The 16,174-nt window shown below is 25.8% G+C and overlaps 4 protein-coding genes across 4 annotated transcripts; 1 reads left to right on the forward strand and 3 right to left on the reverse strand.

Moving 5' to 3' along the window:
• Nucleotides 1-5,758: 5,758 nt before the first annotated feature.
• Nucleotides 5,759-6,813, reverse strand: Phum_PHUM333090 (GSTD1-5 protein, putative; the record flags this gene model as incomplete). The annotated part of the gene is made up of 5 exons (XM_002427565.1): nt 5,759-5,908; nt 5,955-6,025; nt 6,166-6,283; nt 6,375-6,559; nt 6,633-6,813. The coding sequence occupies 5 exons, from the start codon at nt 6,811-6,813 to the stop codon at nt 5,759-5,761; spliced, it is 705 nt and encodes a 234-aa protein (XP_002427610.1).
• Nucleotides 6,814-7,209: 396 nt separating this feature from the next.
• On the reverse strand, nt 7,210-9,465 carry Phum_PHUM333100 (sugar transporter, putative; the record flags this gene model as incomplete). The annotated part of the gene is made up of 9 exons (XM_002427566.1): nt 7,210-7,268; nt 7,343-7,458; nt 7,778-8,008; nt 8,169-8,350; nt 8,435-8,676; nt 8,746-8,867; nt 8,948-9,110; nt 9,192-9,353; nt 9,435-9,465. 9 exons carry the CDS (start codon nt 9,463-9,465, stop codon nt 7,210-7,212), a joined length of 1,308 nt encoding a protein of 435 aa, XP_002427611.1.
• A 606-nt stretch (nt 9,466-10,071) lies between these two features.
• Phum_PHUM333110 (A kinase anchor protein, putative) lies at nt 10,072-15,302 on the reverse strand (the record flags this gene model as incomplete). Its single annotated transcript, XM_002427568.1, has 3 exons — nt 10,072-10,342; nt 13,980-14,209; nt 14,433-15,302. 3 exons carry the CDS (start codon nt 15,300-15,302, stop codon nt 10,072-10,074), a joined length of 1,371 nt encoding a protein of 456 aa, XP_002427613.1.
• Nucleotides 12,521-13,717, forward strand: Phum_PHUM333120 (TD and POZ domain-containing protein, putative; the record flags this gene model as incomplete). Its single annotated transcript, XM_002427567.1, has 2 exons — nt 12,521-12,790; nt 12,929-13,717. The coding sequence occupies 2 exons, from the start codon at nt 12,521-12,523 to the stop codon at nt 13,715-13,717; spliced, it is 1,059 nt and encodes a 352-aa protein (XP_002427612.1).
• Nucleotides 15,303-16,174: the final 872 nt, after the last annotated feature.

Below are 16,174 nucleotides of genomic sequence, written 5' to 3' on the forward strand. Positions count from 1 at the left end.
AACACGCCCATGCCCGGAACCTAATTTTAAACCTTTCTAATATGTATTTAACTAAATAACTCTATTTTTTTTTTATTTTTTTGGTTTCAAATCAATATAAAATTGCTAATCAAATCTTTGGCAATACACACACACAAAAAGAAAATTTTTTTCTAAATTGCTTTCTTATTATCATTATATATATATTTTTTAAATCGTTATTTAACTGGGTTATTTGTTTGTTTTTTAAAAAAGAAAATAATAAGATGATCGATTTATACAATGGCGTATAAGAAAAATAATAATAATTTCTTTTTGTTTGTCATTGATTAATAAAATAAGTTTGTAGTTGTTGGAGTTATTAGTTTTGGATTTTAAATAAATGAAAAATCAATGAGAAACGTTTTTTACCCTTTTTTTTTTGTTTTTGTTACTGTAAAGGAAAATAGTCAAGGTCTCAATAAACTCATAAAACACGCCCTATTCCGGTGGATGATGGGTTAAGGAAGATGAGTTTAGATTAAGATCCAAGTAAATAACCAGTTAGAATATTAGAAAAAAAATTTTTTTTTTTTTTTCCCACTATACTGAATTATTTTATTAAGAAAAAAAATAATAATTTGATCGAACACCTCTCTCTCTCTCTCTCTTTTTATTTAAAAAGAAAAAGGACAATATTAATGAATAAAAAAAAAAAAAAATATTAGAAGCGTTAAAAATAACATTAAATATAAAAATAAAAATTTTGACCTTAATTTTGAACATAAACGTTATAGTAGACAAAAATCATTATAATGAAAGGTTGAAGAAGAGAGAAAAAAAAAAAGGTAGAAAATGTAGTAGAATTTGGTAGAAAAAACCATAACTGCCACCTAATTTTCCTTTTTTTTTTAATGTTTACACAACCTTTAAATGGTGATAAGCAAGAAGTAAACCTAAAGTTAATTTTTTTTTTTTTTGATTATATTAGCAGAAGAGATTTTGAATGAATTGTGTTGTTTGAAATGATTTTTTGATCGATCGATTGATTTATTTTTTTTTTCAAAACGTCTTTATTTAAACTACCATTAGTTTGCACTTTTTTTTTTCTTTTGTCATAAATTTTGTTCCTTAATCATTTTTTTTTTTTTTTTTATATTCATAATAACGAACTAATAAAAAAATTTTTTTTATTCTCAACGTTCGAAAAAAGGTTGTTTTTAAACACAACAAAAAAGAAATTTTTTTTTTTCTCCTTAGATTAATATTTTAGTAGAAAACTTTTTTTTTATTTTACGCTTAAATGTTTATTAAAAATGAGAGAAGAAGAAGGTTTTTCGTGAAATTAGTAAGAAAATGGAGGGAAAATCAGGTATTGGATAATATTCGGGTATTTTTGAGTAGGAAATGAGCCTTCGATTAACAAATCGATTTTATTTAAAATAAAAAGTACCCGAATTAAACGAATAAAAAAAAATTCGGCGGTTTTTTATTTAGTTAAATTAAAGAGGAAATGCGTTCTTTTAAATAAGTATCAGAAATTTCGAGAAAAGAAAATTTAAAAGGGAAAATTTAATGAATGAATAACCCCCCACGCGCCCAGCACACTTCATACGAATAAATTTGGCCACCTGGTGACCACAGTTGGTGAGCGCAAGTTTTTACGCCGGAACCTTCCACACACACACAATAAGGGAAATAAAGGTTGTGTTTTTGTTTTTTTTTTTTTTTTTTGTCAAATTGGGGGGGCAGGTGCAAAACCAAAAAAATTAAGTAATGTATTCGACATCGCAATTACATAAAAAAAATATTAAAGAAAATTATTATTGTTTTTTTTTATAAATAATCATTCCTACAAAACGTTATGAAATTTTGTTTATATAATTTTTTGTTAAAAACCAATTTCCCCCCCCTCTCCCCCCTTATTATGTCGAATCAAAATTTTTATTTTGACGCCAAGTCATTAATATTAACAATAAATTTTTGCATTAAGTGCTTTCGAAAAACCTTTTAAATCTTTTGTAAAAATTTTTTGCTTTTTTTAAACAAAAAACGATGAGTTCCAATTTTTATAAAAAATTATAACAATAACGTGTTAAAAATTGTTAAAAACAAACAAACAAACAAACAAACAAAAGTCATTAAATAATTTAAAACAAAATTAAATATTATTTACATGAACGTTTATTGTAGTACTTTTACATTATTATTATTATTATTATTGGAACGATTAAATTTTTTTTTTTTATAAAAAATAAACGTGAAGTATATGTGATGGGGGTAGTCGTGAAAGGGGATGAAACAACATATGGATCGTAGGAAATTTTAAAAAAAAAAGTTAAACATGGAGGATGAAACATATAAAAATTCACAAAAAGGTTTTTTTTTTTTTTTAACACCGCCAAGTGTACTTTTTTGTCCTTACAATCAAGGTTTCTTAATTATTATTATTATTATTATTTGTTTTTTAAAAGCTCCCAACTACTTACATAACTTTTTTCTCCCTTTTTACTAGGTTTTTATTAATTGATCGATGGGAAAATTTAATTATCATTTAATAAAGATATCAAATTAAAAAAAAAACGGCAAAAATAAAAGAAGATTCGAAAACTAAATTTTTTTTTTTATAATAAATGTACGCCCACGTGTAATAATTTATCAAAAAAAAATATAAATTAAAACTCTTTTATTTTGACCTAAAGCTGTACCTGCCCCTCCCCCCTCTCGTTTTGTTTAGTATAAAATATTTGCAAAATGTTCGATAATTAAAAGATTTTAGTAATAATTTCGAATTGGAAACAATTAATCCTCTTTTTCGAACGACGCCACCCATAAAGTTACCCCAAAAAAAATTTTTTTTTTTTTTTTTTTATAGGGGAGGAGGGTAGAGTTTATTCAATACGTCAAAGAAAAAAATTTTTATTTTAATTTATTAGGGTTGTTTGAAATTTTTTCATTTTTTGGCAAAAATATCAAAGAATTTTATTATTTATTATTATTTATTATTATTTTATTATTATTATTTTGCTACCGGAAAACCTGTTAAAATAACTCACGAAGTTATGTAAACAAACAAACGGACACACGTGGGATAGAGTGAGGGAGGGGGTATTTAAATAAATTTTTGTGAAATTTTTCTCATTTTCATTAAATTTAATTAATTATCTTAATAATAATGATAATGATAAAATGGAAAATTATTTATTATTTCCCGTTTCGTTAGTTAAAACACGCGCGTACCGCCTTATAAAAAGAAAATTATTATTATTATTATTATTATTATTATTAAATCTAATTAATGAGACCACCAACCACCATCCGATGAAAAATTATTTTTAACCACCATTTTTTTTTTTTTTTTAAATTGAATTTTAAATCTATTAATTATAAATTTTAAAAGGTGATGAGAAAAATTAATACAACACCGTTGAGAAAATAAGAAAGGATTTATTATTATTATTATTATTATTATTATTAACAAATGAATTTTGTTAAAGAGTGAGAGAGAGGAAGAGAGAGAATTATTAACAAAACCTCCATTTTTTTTCTTTTTTATTATATCATTGGGGTTTTTTTTAATAAAGATTTGGGTCCCTCATGATTTCGGACCATGGTCGGATCCACACCCCCCCATTTATAGTAATGACAGCTCCTCATTCACCACTCATTTTATTTTTTTAATCAGATCAAATTTATTATGAAAACGTATAATTTGCAATCATTTTTTTTTGAATAAATATATTTTATTATTATTATTATTATGTTTTAAAAGTAATTTATTATTATTATCGGTTTAATTAAATTTAAAAAAAAATTTATAATCTCTCATTTAAAAGGGGGGGGGGGGAAAAAGGTTTAAATAATAAAATGTAAAACGAAATCACGAAAGGTTTGAATATACACTTAATAATAATAATTTTTTTTCTTGGGGGGTAGGGGGGATGGGAAATTTTTGCATGCAATTTTAGTTTGCTAAAGGTGGATCGTCATGAATTAATTTTTAAACATAAATTAACATAATTTTGTTTGTTTTTCTGGTGAAAGTGAAACTTTTTAAAAAAAATGTTTGTTTAACCGTCAATTTACAGAAAAAAAGGTTTTAAGGTACGTTTAAAAATATTCAAATGTTTTTTTATTTTTTTTTTATGATAAAATATTATATTACAGATCGCACGAATGTTTTGTAGTTATATGTTTAGCTTACGTACGAGAAAAAATTAATTTTATCAAGGTTTTTTTTATATTAAAAAAAAAAATGGAAATTTTCCACGGCGTAAATTTTTTAAACGGATTTAAAATTAAGTTAATTATAAAAATCGTGTTTAGGTTCGCCCCCAAAAAGGGTTGAAAGGGGTCAAAGAAATTGTGTAATAAAGACAATATGAGAATATAAGGTCAACCTTTTTTTTTTTTTTTTTCTAATACATAAATGTCGTAATTTTTTAAATTGTCAGTTTTTTTTTTTTGTTCAGGTTAAATAAGGTTTACGCCTGTTATGTCGAATGAAATTTTCTTTCCTTTTTCTTTACGAGAAATGACGTGAAAATTTTTCTTTTTTGAAATCCTCCCATTCGATAATTAAGTAAAAGCAAAAGAAAATTTGATGACAGTTGATTGAAATGAACCTTTTTTTTTTTTTTTTTTGAAAATGTCGGACACGTACCTTTATTTAAACTATATTAAAAAATAATAAAAATGATTTGCATACTTTTGTTGGGGAGGGGAGTGGAGCAGGAAAATTTAATAAACGGTTTTTATATCTATAATTCGAAACGATTATTAAAAAAAATTAATAACAATTTAGAAAAAAAGGTAAAATGAAGGGTTATTGCAAAATCACTTTCTATAAATGATGTCGGAATATGTCAAAGAAACTTAGTAATTAGGGTGTCATTTGAATCAAAAAATGATTTGCTAAATATAGGCATTTTAAGGTATAGGTATAAAGTATAGGGGTGGACATTTCCTGTCAAAAATTTTTTTTGCAAAAGTGGATCACTACTATTATAGACATTTTACTTCTAACCTTCTTTTATTTTATTTAATAATTGTGGATATTAAAAGATTTTTAAAAGTCTATCAAATTTTTTCTGACAGTTGGATAATAATTAAAATGATAAAAAAAAATTTTTCTTTTCAAGGTAAAAAAGTATTATTATTATTATTATTAATGTTTGTGATAACAAAAAAAAAAAAAAATTTTTTTTTTTTTAAAGTAATTTGATTTACTAATCATGTCGGGAGCATAAACAGAAAAAAGAAAAATTTGATTAATTGGATATTAAAGGCCACACGTTTACCGTTTCCCACAAAGGATGGTCCATTAAAATTCAACCCCCTCGTATCATATCAACCCCATCAAAAACCACTATTAGCGTCAAGAGTGATTGCTTTAATTTCTCAAAGAAAAAAACCTTTTTTTTTTTTTTTTTACTTTAAAAAAAAAAATTTTTTTGTTAAATAAAGCATAATGGAAAATAACAAAATAAATTAAATTTTCCGTAAATATTTTGTTTTTCATAACAAAAAAAGTAAACAATCGTTTGTTTACAGTTTTCCGTTTTTCTTTTTTTTTTTATGATTTACTTGTGTTAATTAAGATAAAAAGAAAATTTTTTAAAACAAAAAGGATACAACTAAAGTTTTCTGTTTTAAAATAAATATAATAATTTATTTAATTATTAATAATATAATATAATAATAATAATATTGGACGGTTATATTTTATATATATATTTATAAATTAAATATAAATTTTATCGTTGTAAAATTTTATTTTTTTTTTCAGGTACGCTTTTTTTTACGAATTTTGAAAATGATGAATTGGATGATTTAAATGAGACAAATCGGGAGGATTTTTATTGAAATTTTCAATTTCTTTCATTCCTTTTTCTGCAATTTCCCAAAGTTCTGGATATTCTTTTTTAAATCTGGAATACCATTCGACGACCTGGAAAAGTAAAAAAGGGTAAGTGATTTTTTTTTATTATTAAAACCCAAACGTTTATTAACATTTGATCACGTGGGTTATATACCTTGGTATATGGAGAAAAATCAAAATTGATGGCTTCCAAACAAATTGTCGCGGTAATCAATTGAAAATCCGCAATCGTCAAATTATCTAAAAAAATATTTTATTAAAATAATAATATTAATAAAATAAATTTTTCCCTTTTCGATATTTTTAATTAAAATTAATTAAAATACCATCGGCAGAATATTTTTTGTTCAGTTTCTTCAGATAAGTGTTAAAAACATCAAGAGCCATGTTAACTTTTTTTAACGTTAATGGAGTTCTTTTATATTTGTAAAATATTGGCAACATCTATGTAAAAAAAAAAATTATTAATTAATTAATTGCGTGACGTCATACAAACATAAATTGAAAATCAATAAAACATAATAATAATACATACCACATGCTGACCTATATTACTGTAGTACGTAGATAAATTAAATGCCAGCCTATGATTGACCAAGGCACGTTTTTTCGGGTCTTGAGGATATAGTGTATCATCTTTTGGATAACGATCTGCCAAATACTGGAGTATGGCATTGCTGGAAAAACAAATGAAAGGTGTGAAAGAATGCATACCATATTCTTATCACCTTATTATGGGGAGGATAAGAAAAAAAATAATAATAAAATAAATACCTTTCGCTTAAAAAGAAACCATCGTCATCCAAAACTGGAATTTCTTTTTGCGGATTCATGTTGGCATAATTTTCCGTCGTATGAAAACCAGATAAAAAATCAACGTTTATCAATTCGTATTCTTTACCTAAATATTTTAATGCCATTCTCACAGCCAATGAAGGTGGTCCATCAGAAACGGAATACAATTTAAGCACCATTTTTATTTTAAAAAATATATATTTATAATAATAATAATAGTAGTAAAAAATATGCTCGTATATTTATTTGTAAATAAATAAATTTTTAAAACAAAATTCAATTTCACCAACTGGATTACTTTCAATTCAAGTCAAAGAAAAAAAAGTGGAACACTTGTTTCCGGTCGTGGAAAAAGGGCCTAAAATTTAATAATTTTCCATTAGTTTATTTCCTTTTGTTTTTTTTTTTTTTCCAATTGGAATTTAGATGGCGTTGAAACCAGTTTAAGACTTTTTCATTTATATTATTTCAAACCTTTTTTTCTTGTTCATAAACGCGGTGAAAAATATTTTTTATTTATTATTAAAAACGGTGAAAATTTTAACAGGGCATTAATTTATTTTCTATAATTTCAATCAATCTTGCATTGGTTCTAAATTCATGTTAGGTAAAAACGAAGACATGACTCCAGCACCTGATTTAAATTCATTTATTTATAAATAAAAAAAATTTATTTGAATATAGTTTAGAGCGATACTTCAAACTCACTTATAAAAAAACAACCAAAGGTAATAAATGACCATTTACAATTTCCTTTGAGAAATAATGATAAAAAAATTAATAATATTTTCGGATAAATTTTTATAAATCCATATGCCGTACTTCTGAAAAGTTTTTTTAACAATTTACGTAAACAAACTCGCTTTTTTTTTTCTTTTTTTTAGTTTTTAGGATATTTATGTGTACCTTAAAACTGTTGGAAAACTTTCTAAAAGTATTATTCGTAAAATAAATTCACATATAAAAAAAGACCCGAGTATGATAAAAGCTAAAATAAGTCGAAATATTTCCAATTCAACAAAAGCAAACGTTAGGGTAGCCAATCCGGCAAGTATGGATGATATCACTGGAAAAAAAAAAAATTTAGAGAGAGAGAGAGACTCCATTTAATAAAAAAATTTTTTTTTTTTTGTATAATTTTACTTGCTTAAAATTATTTTTCTTGGAATTTTATCCGCTATAAATAGAAGAAGAAAAACGATAAATGAGCACAATGAAAAATATGCATTTATTTTAAATAGATTTTCTAATTTGTCTGAATTGCACATTTCATCAAATGAATCTCCAGCAACTGGACAACCTCCATTTAAAGTACAATTATTTAAATTTCCAGAAAATATACCAACGCCTAACCATATGTTTAACATAACCAACCTTGAATAGAAATTTTATTTATCTAGTAAATTAAAACAATAAAAATTTTAATTGTGATCTATTGTATGGGGGGGGGGGTATTACGTGAGTCCCTATTATTATTATTATTATAAAAATCAATTAAATATTTGATGGTTAATTATTATTAACTTTTTCTTACCCATCAAATAAAAATGTATTTATTAAAATCGATGATAGAGTGGTTGTGATTAATTTTTTTGTAAATAATTGTTTTGTGTATATACGAATGCTTCTAAAACTTCGAGCCATTGGATTTTTACATTGATAAACGTGAGATTCTGATCTCGTATTTACATAAGTAATCGGGTCCAAATGAGAAACCTGAATTCAAAATATACGAATCTATACGTAAAAAATTACAGGATGAAGATTAATAAGGAGGAAAATTATTTTATCATGTCGTACCGGAAAAGATTCTTCGTGTTTAACATTATTAACAGCGTAGATTTTCCGTAGAATATCAAGAGCATCTTCTTCTTGTTTTTTTCCCAACAACCATCTTGGACTTGCGGGAAACACAGACATGAGACAAGCGCTAAAAATGCTCAATGATCCACTTAAACCGAATAAAACTCTCCAAGAATTTAATCGGACATAATTTCCTAGTAAATTACGAGCCATGGGAGGCACTAAAAGTCTTGATAAACCTGACAGAAAACGTTTTGTTAAGAATTCGATGTCGATCGATTAATAATCAAATTATTTTAAAATTCTACCGATTGCTAAAGAATATCCGAGTGCTGAAAAAACTTCTAGAATTATAAATCGAGCTCCTCGGCATGATTTGGGTGATATTTCGATTATAAATACTCGAGTCGCACAATGATTTCCTCCTAATCTAACAAAGGAAGGAAATTTTATTGACAATTATTAAACAAAAAAAAAATAAATAAATAAATAAATGATGACAATACTTACCCTAATCCTAACATAAATAAAGAAACGAATAACATAATGACACACTGTGAAAAACTTGCCACAAAACATGCGACAAAAGTTATTATACTAGTCGTGGATAATATATATTTTCTACCGGAATTATCGGATATACCACCTAGCCAATACCCGCTAATCAGAGTACCTGAAAAATTTTAAAACGGGAATCAACAACCAGTTTATTTTTAAGGAAGAATTATTCTTTGAGGAAAACTCATTGCATTACCAGTTAAAAAAGTGGCATTTAAACCAAGAATCTGATGGACGGTAATATCAAGGTCACAAGAGGCTAAAACCATGGCAAAAGGTACAGATGTGGTAGCAATGGCTTCAGCCAAAGTTGCCAATCCGCAAACGATAATTGCAAATTTTTGAAAAATTCCTTCGCCTATTTATATAAAAATAAATCATTAACATAAACGTGATTAATAAAATTTTATGTAAGAAATTTAAGTTAAAATGAAGTTACCAATTTGTTCTAAAACATCATCAAACAACATTTTCTTTGAGTTTTCTTTTTTGTTTTTTTTTTATTTTTATTTTACGTTATTTAAAATAAATAATTTTTTTTTAAATGAAAACATTTACAAGGTGGTAGACTTTCTTCTTCTTATCAGAAGAACTTATTAAATAAATATACATAAATAAATAAATTTAAATCATCTAAACATAATTATTAATCACTTTGCAATTGATATAAATATTTTATTTTTATAATTATTTACTTATTGTATTTAATTCGGTATTTTTTAAAGTTGGCAATGATTAAAATTTGATTTTATAAATAATAATAATAATTTCAAAATAATGAAATACATTTCCATTTTTTTATGTTAAATAATCGGTAAGGTTTTATTCTTATTAAAAAAAAAAAAAATTTGAAAATAATTTGTAAACAATTTTTATTTTTATTTATGTAAATAAAACTGGTTAACAGAACCACAGAAATATAATTAACTAACTACAAAGTTTATTAAAAATGTATGGAGAACGAAAAAAAAAATAATTTTTTGAGCAAAATAATCGACGACAGGATACGACAATCATTTAAAAATAAAATTTTCTTTTTTTTTTTCAGTTAATTTGAAACGGAACGAGTATCACAGTTATACTGTTGCTGTTGTTGCTGTTGTAACCGGTGATGATTTGTCATTTTCCCAAATGGCGAAACCCTTTCTTACGAGTTCTTCGGCTACGTTTATCGTATTTTCACCCTGGATATCGTAAAGTTCTATGCAAGGCACGGGACTTCCTTCCCTCTGACACTTCGTAGGCCTATCTTTGTAAGTATGTATTTTTGCCATTAACGATTTCCATAAAGCAACGTGAGTTAAATCTTCTAATAAATCTATGGATTCATCCGACCAAGTAGATCCACTGGAAAAAAATTTTTTTTTTTTTTTTTCCATAAAAATAAAAACCGACAAAAAAAACTCTTTAAAAAAGGAAAGTCGCATATATTGTGACGGTCATGATTTTTTTTTTGTGCGTAAAAAGATATGAAGTGAAGGAGGAAGAAACAAACAAACAAACAGGATGAGCTTGTTTTTGATTATTATTATTATTATTACACATCAAGTCAAGGCTTGTTGTTGTTCTTTGGGTATTTAATGGCCGGTTTGAAAATTAATAACTTTTAATTGAAAAAAAAAAACGTTTCCAAATTCCCAATATATTGTTTTAACACGTTAAATACTTCGCGACGCCTTTAAAAATTATTATTATCATTATTATTATTATTTCTTCTTTTTTTTTTTTAAAACTTTTAAAGTATCGAACACGCATTTATTATTATTATTATTATTAAATCAACTCGTAAGAAATATTAAACAATAAACAAACGACGACGACTCATTGATATTTTATTTTATCACGATTTAAACAAATATTTAAAAAAAAAAAAATTTCATACCCGTAAACATTTACCGTAAATTTTTCAAACGCACAAAAAAAAAAAACAACAACAATAATAATAATAATAATAATAATAATAATAATAATGATAATGATAATAATAACGACAAGTGCCTGTGGTAGAGACTAATAAATTAAACTCGTTTTATTAACAAATTTCGTCACAATTTTTTTTATAGTGTCGGCGAATTTAATAAAAATTTGCGAAAAAAAATTTTTTTATTTTATTTTATTTATTTATTTATTTGGCAAGTAAGACCAAGTTTAATAAAATTAAAAATTTTTTAAAAGAATGAAACGATGGTAAAATAATAATAATGAATTAAGAGTTTTTAACGTTACATTCAACAAGTGAATTATAACCTTGTTCCACTCTGAACAATCAAAACATTGCCAATTTATCCCGTATTCTCTCTCTCTCTCTCTCTCTCTCTCTCTCTCACTCTCTCTTAGTAAGAAAATTATTTTCGCGACAACCAGACAACAAACTCTACATTTTTTTTTTTTTTTTTTAATGTTTGTTTTTTTAAAATAAAATAAAATAGGAAAGAAAATATATTTAACGGCGCGCGTGTGTGTAATATAATAAGTGAGTAGTAAACGAAATTTTGCGCCTTTTTGTCTCTCTATCTATCTCTCTCTCTCTCATTCGTACGCGAAAGTGTAAATTTTATTAAAAATCAGTTACGAATCCTGTACGCGAGTTTTTTTTTTTTTTTTTGCGGTGAATAAAATGCTTAAAATTAAATAAAAATTTTAAAAAAAATAAAAAAAAAAATCAAACATTTATTTCGTATTGAATGTTTTCATGGCTACGTTTGTTATCGATAAAAAAAAAAAAAAAAAAAACATACATATATGTAGGCATGCCAGTCGCGTTCGTATCTACATATGATAATAATAATAATAACAACACGTATATTCGTTATTGTACCTTTAAACTATGGCAAAATTAAAACGCATTTATTTAACACGAGTTGTAAACAATACACGTATTTATTTGGTGAATTATTATGTTTTTCCTCTACTAAATGATATAGAGGCCATGTTTAATATTGAATAACTTGAAAAAAGAAAGAATCTTGTTTTTTAAAACGAGACAGAGAGAGAGAGGGGAGGAGAGAGAGAGAGATAAACAATAAATTATAAATATTTTAAAAAAACTACCATTTATTTCTTTTTTTGTGGAAAACATAACACTGATTAGCGTCACAAATTACAAGGACTACTAACAACGTTATTTATTTTTTTGTACGTTTCAAATAACTACTAATGGTGGATTTTAATTATGGAAAAATACGTGCGACAAATTTTTTTTTTTTTTTTTTTCCTTGATATTATAAGAAGGAGGAAGTCCTTTGACTTTTTTCGTATAGGAAATTTTTGTAACATTTTTTTTTTTTTTTTTTTTCGTTGGATCTAACAATAATCGTAAATCATCAACCCACATTAAAAAAAAAAATGAACGACGCGTTACGTAAATGAAAATTTTTTTAATTCCATGAATATCGAGTTTGACCTTTTACCCAATCGTAAAAAAACGGTAGTCAACGAACGTAGTTTACTACTACTACCACGATCTTCCAGTAATTTCGAAATGAAACGGATAAAATAAAATTAGTTTTTTTTTGTTTTTTAGTAATGTCAATACCTGGAGAAGGAATCGAAATAATTGTACCTTCGGTATCGGATGCAACGTTTAAATATACGTGGCGTATAAAAAAATACGGAAAGATAAACAAGAAAAAAGATTTTTTCGACAGTTGTCCGTTCGAATATAATGCCAATGGAGAAAAAACAAATTGGAGTTTGTCCATAAGATACTGGAAAGGTGCGGAAGGGAAAAGATTAAACAATCCTGTCGTTTTATGTTTGAATCTTTTAAACAGTGCGGTACGCGAACCTAAACAGGTAAGGAAGGATATTATAAGTTTTTTGTTGTAATTCGAATGCATTTAAAATCGATATCGTGACATTAAAAAAAAAATCATTAGTTTAACACAAAACGAAACGTCCATTTTTTTTTTTTTTTTTTTTTTTTTTTTTTAGGTAACGGGAGCGTTTCAATTTGGAATTTATAATACGGGATCAAAACAATGGGAAACATGTCCGTCGAGTCGAACCGTTTTAAATATGCCATCGTTAGAACTCATGTCTGTCGGATATAGAGATTTAAGCATTCACGATCGACATTTAGAACTTAAAACAAAAACGATGAACGTTTTCGTCAAAATAAAACTCATATTCACGGAAATGGAAATAAATAGTTTAAATCAAGATTTGAAAAGATTACTCGATTCCGCCTCGTCCACGGGGGATGTCGTCATCAATTGTTCCAATTCTCGCAGGATACCTGCTCATAAATGCATTTTAATAGCGAGATCTCCAATATTAGAAGAGATACTATTACACTCGAACGAAATTAATATGGAAAATTTATCTGGAGAAGTAGTGGAAGAAATACTCAGATACCTTTATACGGATCGAATTGATAATTTAGAAAGTCACGCGAACGTTCTCATATCAAACGCAGATAAATTAGGACTTCCGGGTTTGAAATCCGTATGTGAAAGATTTTTAATAGACTCGATAAAACCGGAAAACGTTCCTTCGTTACTCCTACTTTCCGAACAATTTTCCTGCGACAACCTTAAAAAAGCCGTTATGTTATACTGTGAAGATAATCCGAATTCGATCAATAAAACAATGGCGTGGAAAGTATTGGAAAAAGTAAATCCAGAATTGTTTGTGGAAGTTTGCGAAGCAGGTTTGGGCAGTTCGATCTCGAGCAATTTGGATAGCGATCCAGATTCAAACGATTTAGAAGAAAAAGCTTAAAATTTTTTTAATACCGTACTCGATGATATTTTTAAGTTTCAACTTTGATTTTGAATTTTATTAAACTCATTTTTTTTTTTTTTGGAAAAAAGTAAAACATGAGCCATTGTATTATATGAGTGAGGAATAAAATTTGTTATTGATTCAATCCGCGAAGGAAAAAATACTTTAGTTAAGCTAAATTGATATAGAAGTAAAGCGTTCATCTTGATTTTGTACCATTTCAGGCATAAGAATAAAAAAGATTGAAATTTAAACTTACCTAGGTTTTATTTTGGCTAACATGCACTCAATAGCTTGAAACCTTAGACGTAGAAAATCAGTTCTCAGTTCGAATATTTCATTTTTTTTGCACCTTGATGAATCTCCATAGTCAACGTAATAAAGCAAAATATAATTTTCATTATTGTCATTTTGAATTTCTTGTACTTCAGCTCTATACCATCTATCGTCATATGTAAATGGAGCAGCCACAATTTGACCACATTTCACCTATAACAAATACATTTAATTTTGTCAATTCCATTTAGTAACTATTTGACAGCAGTTGAAATGTGTAAAATAACATCGAGTTAAAAATAACAATCAGGTATTTTACTTTCGAAAACACACCCATTATACAAATACTTTTCAATTCTCTGAATTTTCTTTTGCAGGAAAGCTGTTTAATTAGAAAAATTTATATATATTAAATAAATATTTATAGGATACTTACTTCATGCAAAGCATGCAAAATTTTGTTTTCTTTTTTCTTGTAATAATCAGTCATTTGTTCAATGAGCCTGTCAAGCTCTACAGTTGAAGGACCCATCATTTGTAACCACATTCGATCGGGATTTTCAATTGCAGAAACATAGACTTCTAATAAACCATTACTTGAAGTGGCAATAAATTTTTGTTTTTGAGTGTATGAATCAACTTCCTCACATTCTCCCTTAGAAGGAAGTAAATATTTTGCTTTATTTCTAGGAGGCCTGTTTAAAATTTGAGTTTCAATTTTATTTCTAAATTTCATATCCTCTTCGACTTTTTGTTCGACTAAAAGTTTAGCTATGGCAATTTGATCGGATGTACCCTTGATAATAATTTTTTTTTCTAATGAAAAAGGAGCTGTAGATAAATTTTCTACAATAATTTTAGTGTTTGAATTCCTTGATATCAAACGAATACTGTCTCCATTTTTACCAATAATTCTTCCACATGCTTGCGAAGGGACTAGCATTTCAAATGTTTCAATAAGTGGTTGATTAACAATCAATTCGTGAATTAGTGATTCGGCATACTGTGCAGCTTCAGGTGTTCCTCTGATAATGCATTTTCTGTACTTTCCATTAATACTCCCATTTTCAACTATATGAATTTTAACATTGGATTGAACCTCAATGTTTTTAATTGTGTTTCCTCCCCTTCCTATTATTATTCCAAGACTTTCTTCGGGTATTGTAACTTCAAGTTCAGAAGTATTTGCACCATTTAAAGATAAAAAATCTTGACCTTCTTCCTCTTCCTTAAATAAAAAATATACTAAAGATCCTAATCCGAAGAATGTCAATGTTAGAAAAGCTGCAGTGGTTTTCCAGCTCATAATTTAGAAAGAAATAAATATAACTTAAAATATTTTTTTTTCTCAAATTAATCTGTTGCCAAATTTTTATACATAGTGATGTGAATGATGATTTTAACAAATGTAAATGTATATGAAATGAAATATTTACCTAAAACAATGTACCATTTATTAATTTACTTTATATGTAAAACTAATTAATATCATTATTATTATTATTAAATAATTTACATTAGTTTATAAAAGAAATTAATTTTACACATTTAAACGTCTTCGTTAGTAAAACAAAATTACAAATAAAAGAGGACATAATTACATAATAGATGACAGTGTTAAAACAGTTTTATTTTAAATTTTTTTTTCGTGACGAATTTTTAACAATATCACACATTTCTTCATTAGTAAAATTAATGTCTTTAGAATAGAAATAACTCAACTATTTAAAAAATTTTTTTACTTGATTAAAAAACTTTAATCAAAAAAAAATAAATTAAAATTAAGTGTTATTGAAAATATTTTACATTTTATATTATTTACTATGAATACAGATATTTTTTTTTACGATTATTTTTATAAAAAAACTTACAAAATAGAAAGAATGTAATCGATATAACGTGTAATTAGACAATTTTTAACGTAATTTTATTCAACTTGACTAATATTCAATTTAAACTAATTATTATTACTTGATTTTCTTTATTATTATCAAATTATTTCTTTCTGTTAAGAAATTTTTAAGAAATTTTTATTATAATGTCAAATAGAAAAAAACGAAAAGGAGATGATAATGGTTTTGAGGAATGGGTAAGCTATTTTTTTTTTTTTTTTAATAAATCTTAGTGTGTTACAATTTAATATTTAAATTTGTTTTTAATTTTTTTTTAATAATTATT

This window comes from Pediculus humanus, genomic scaffold, assembly GCF_000006295.1.
Source record: "Pediculus humanus corporis 1103172107737 genomic scaffold, whole genome shotgun sequence".
NCBI classification, from domain to species: Eukaryota; Metazoa; Arthropoda; class Insecta; order Psocodea; family Pediculidae; genus Pediculus; species Pediculus humanus.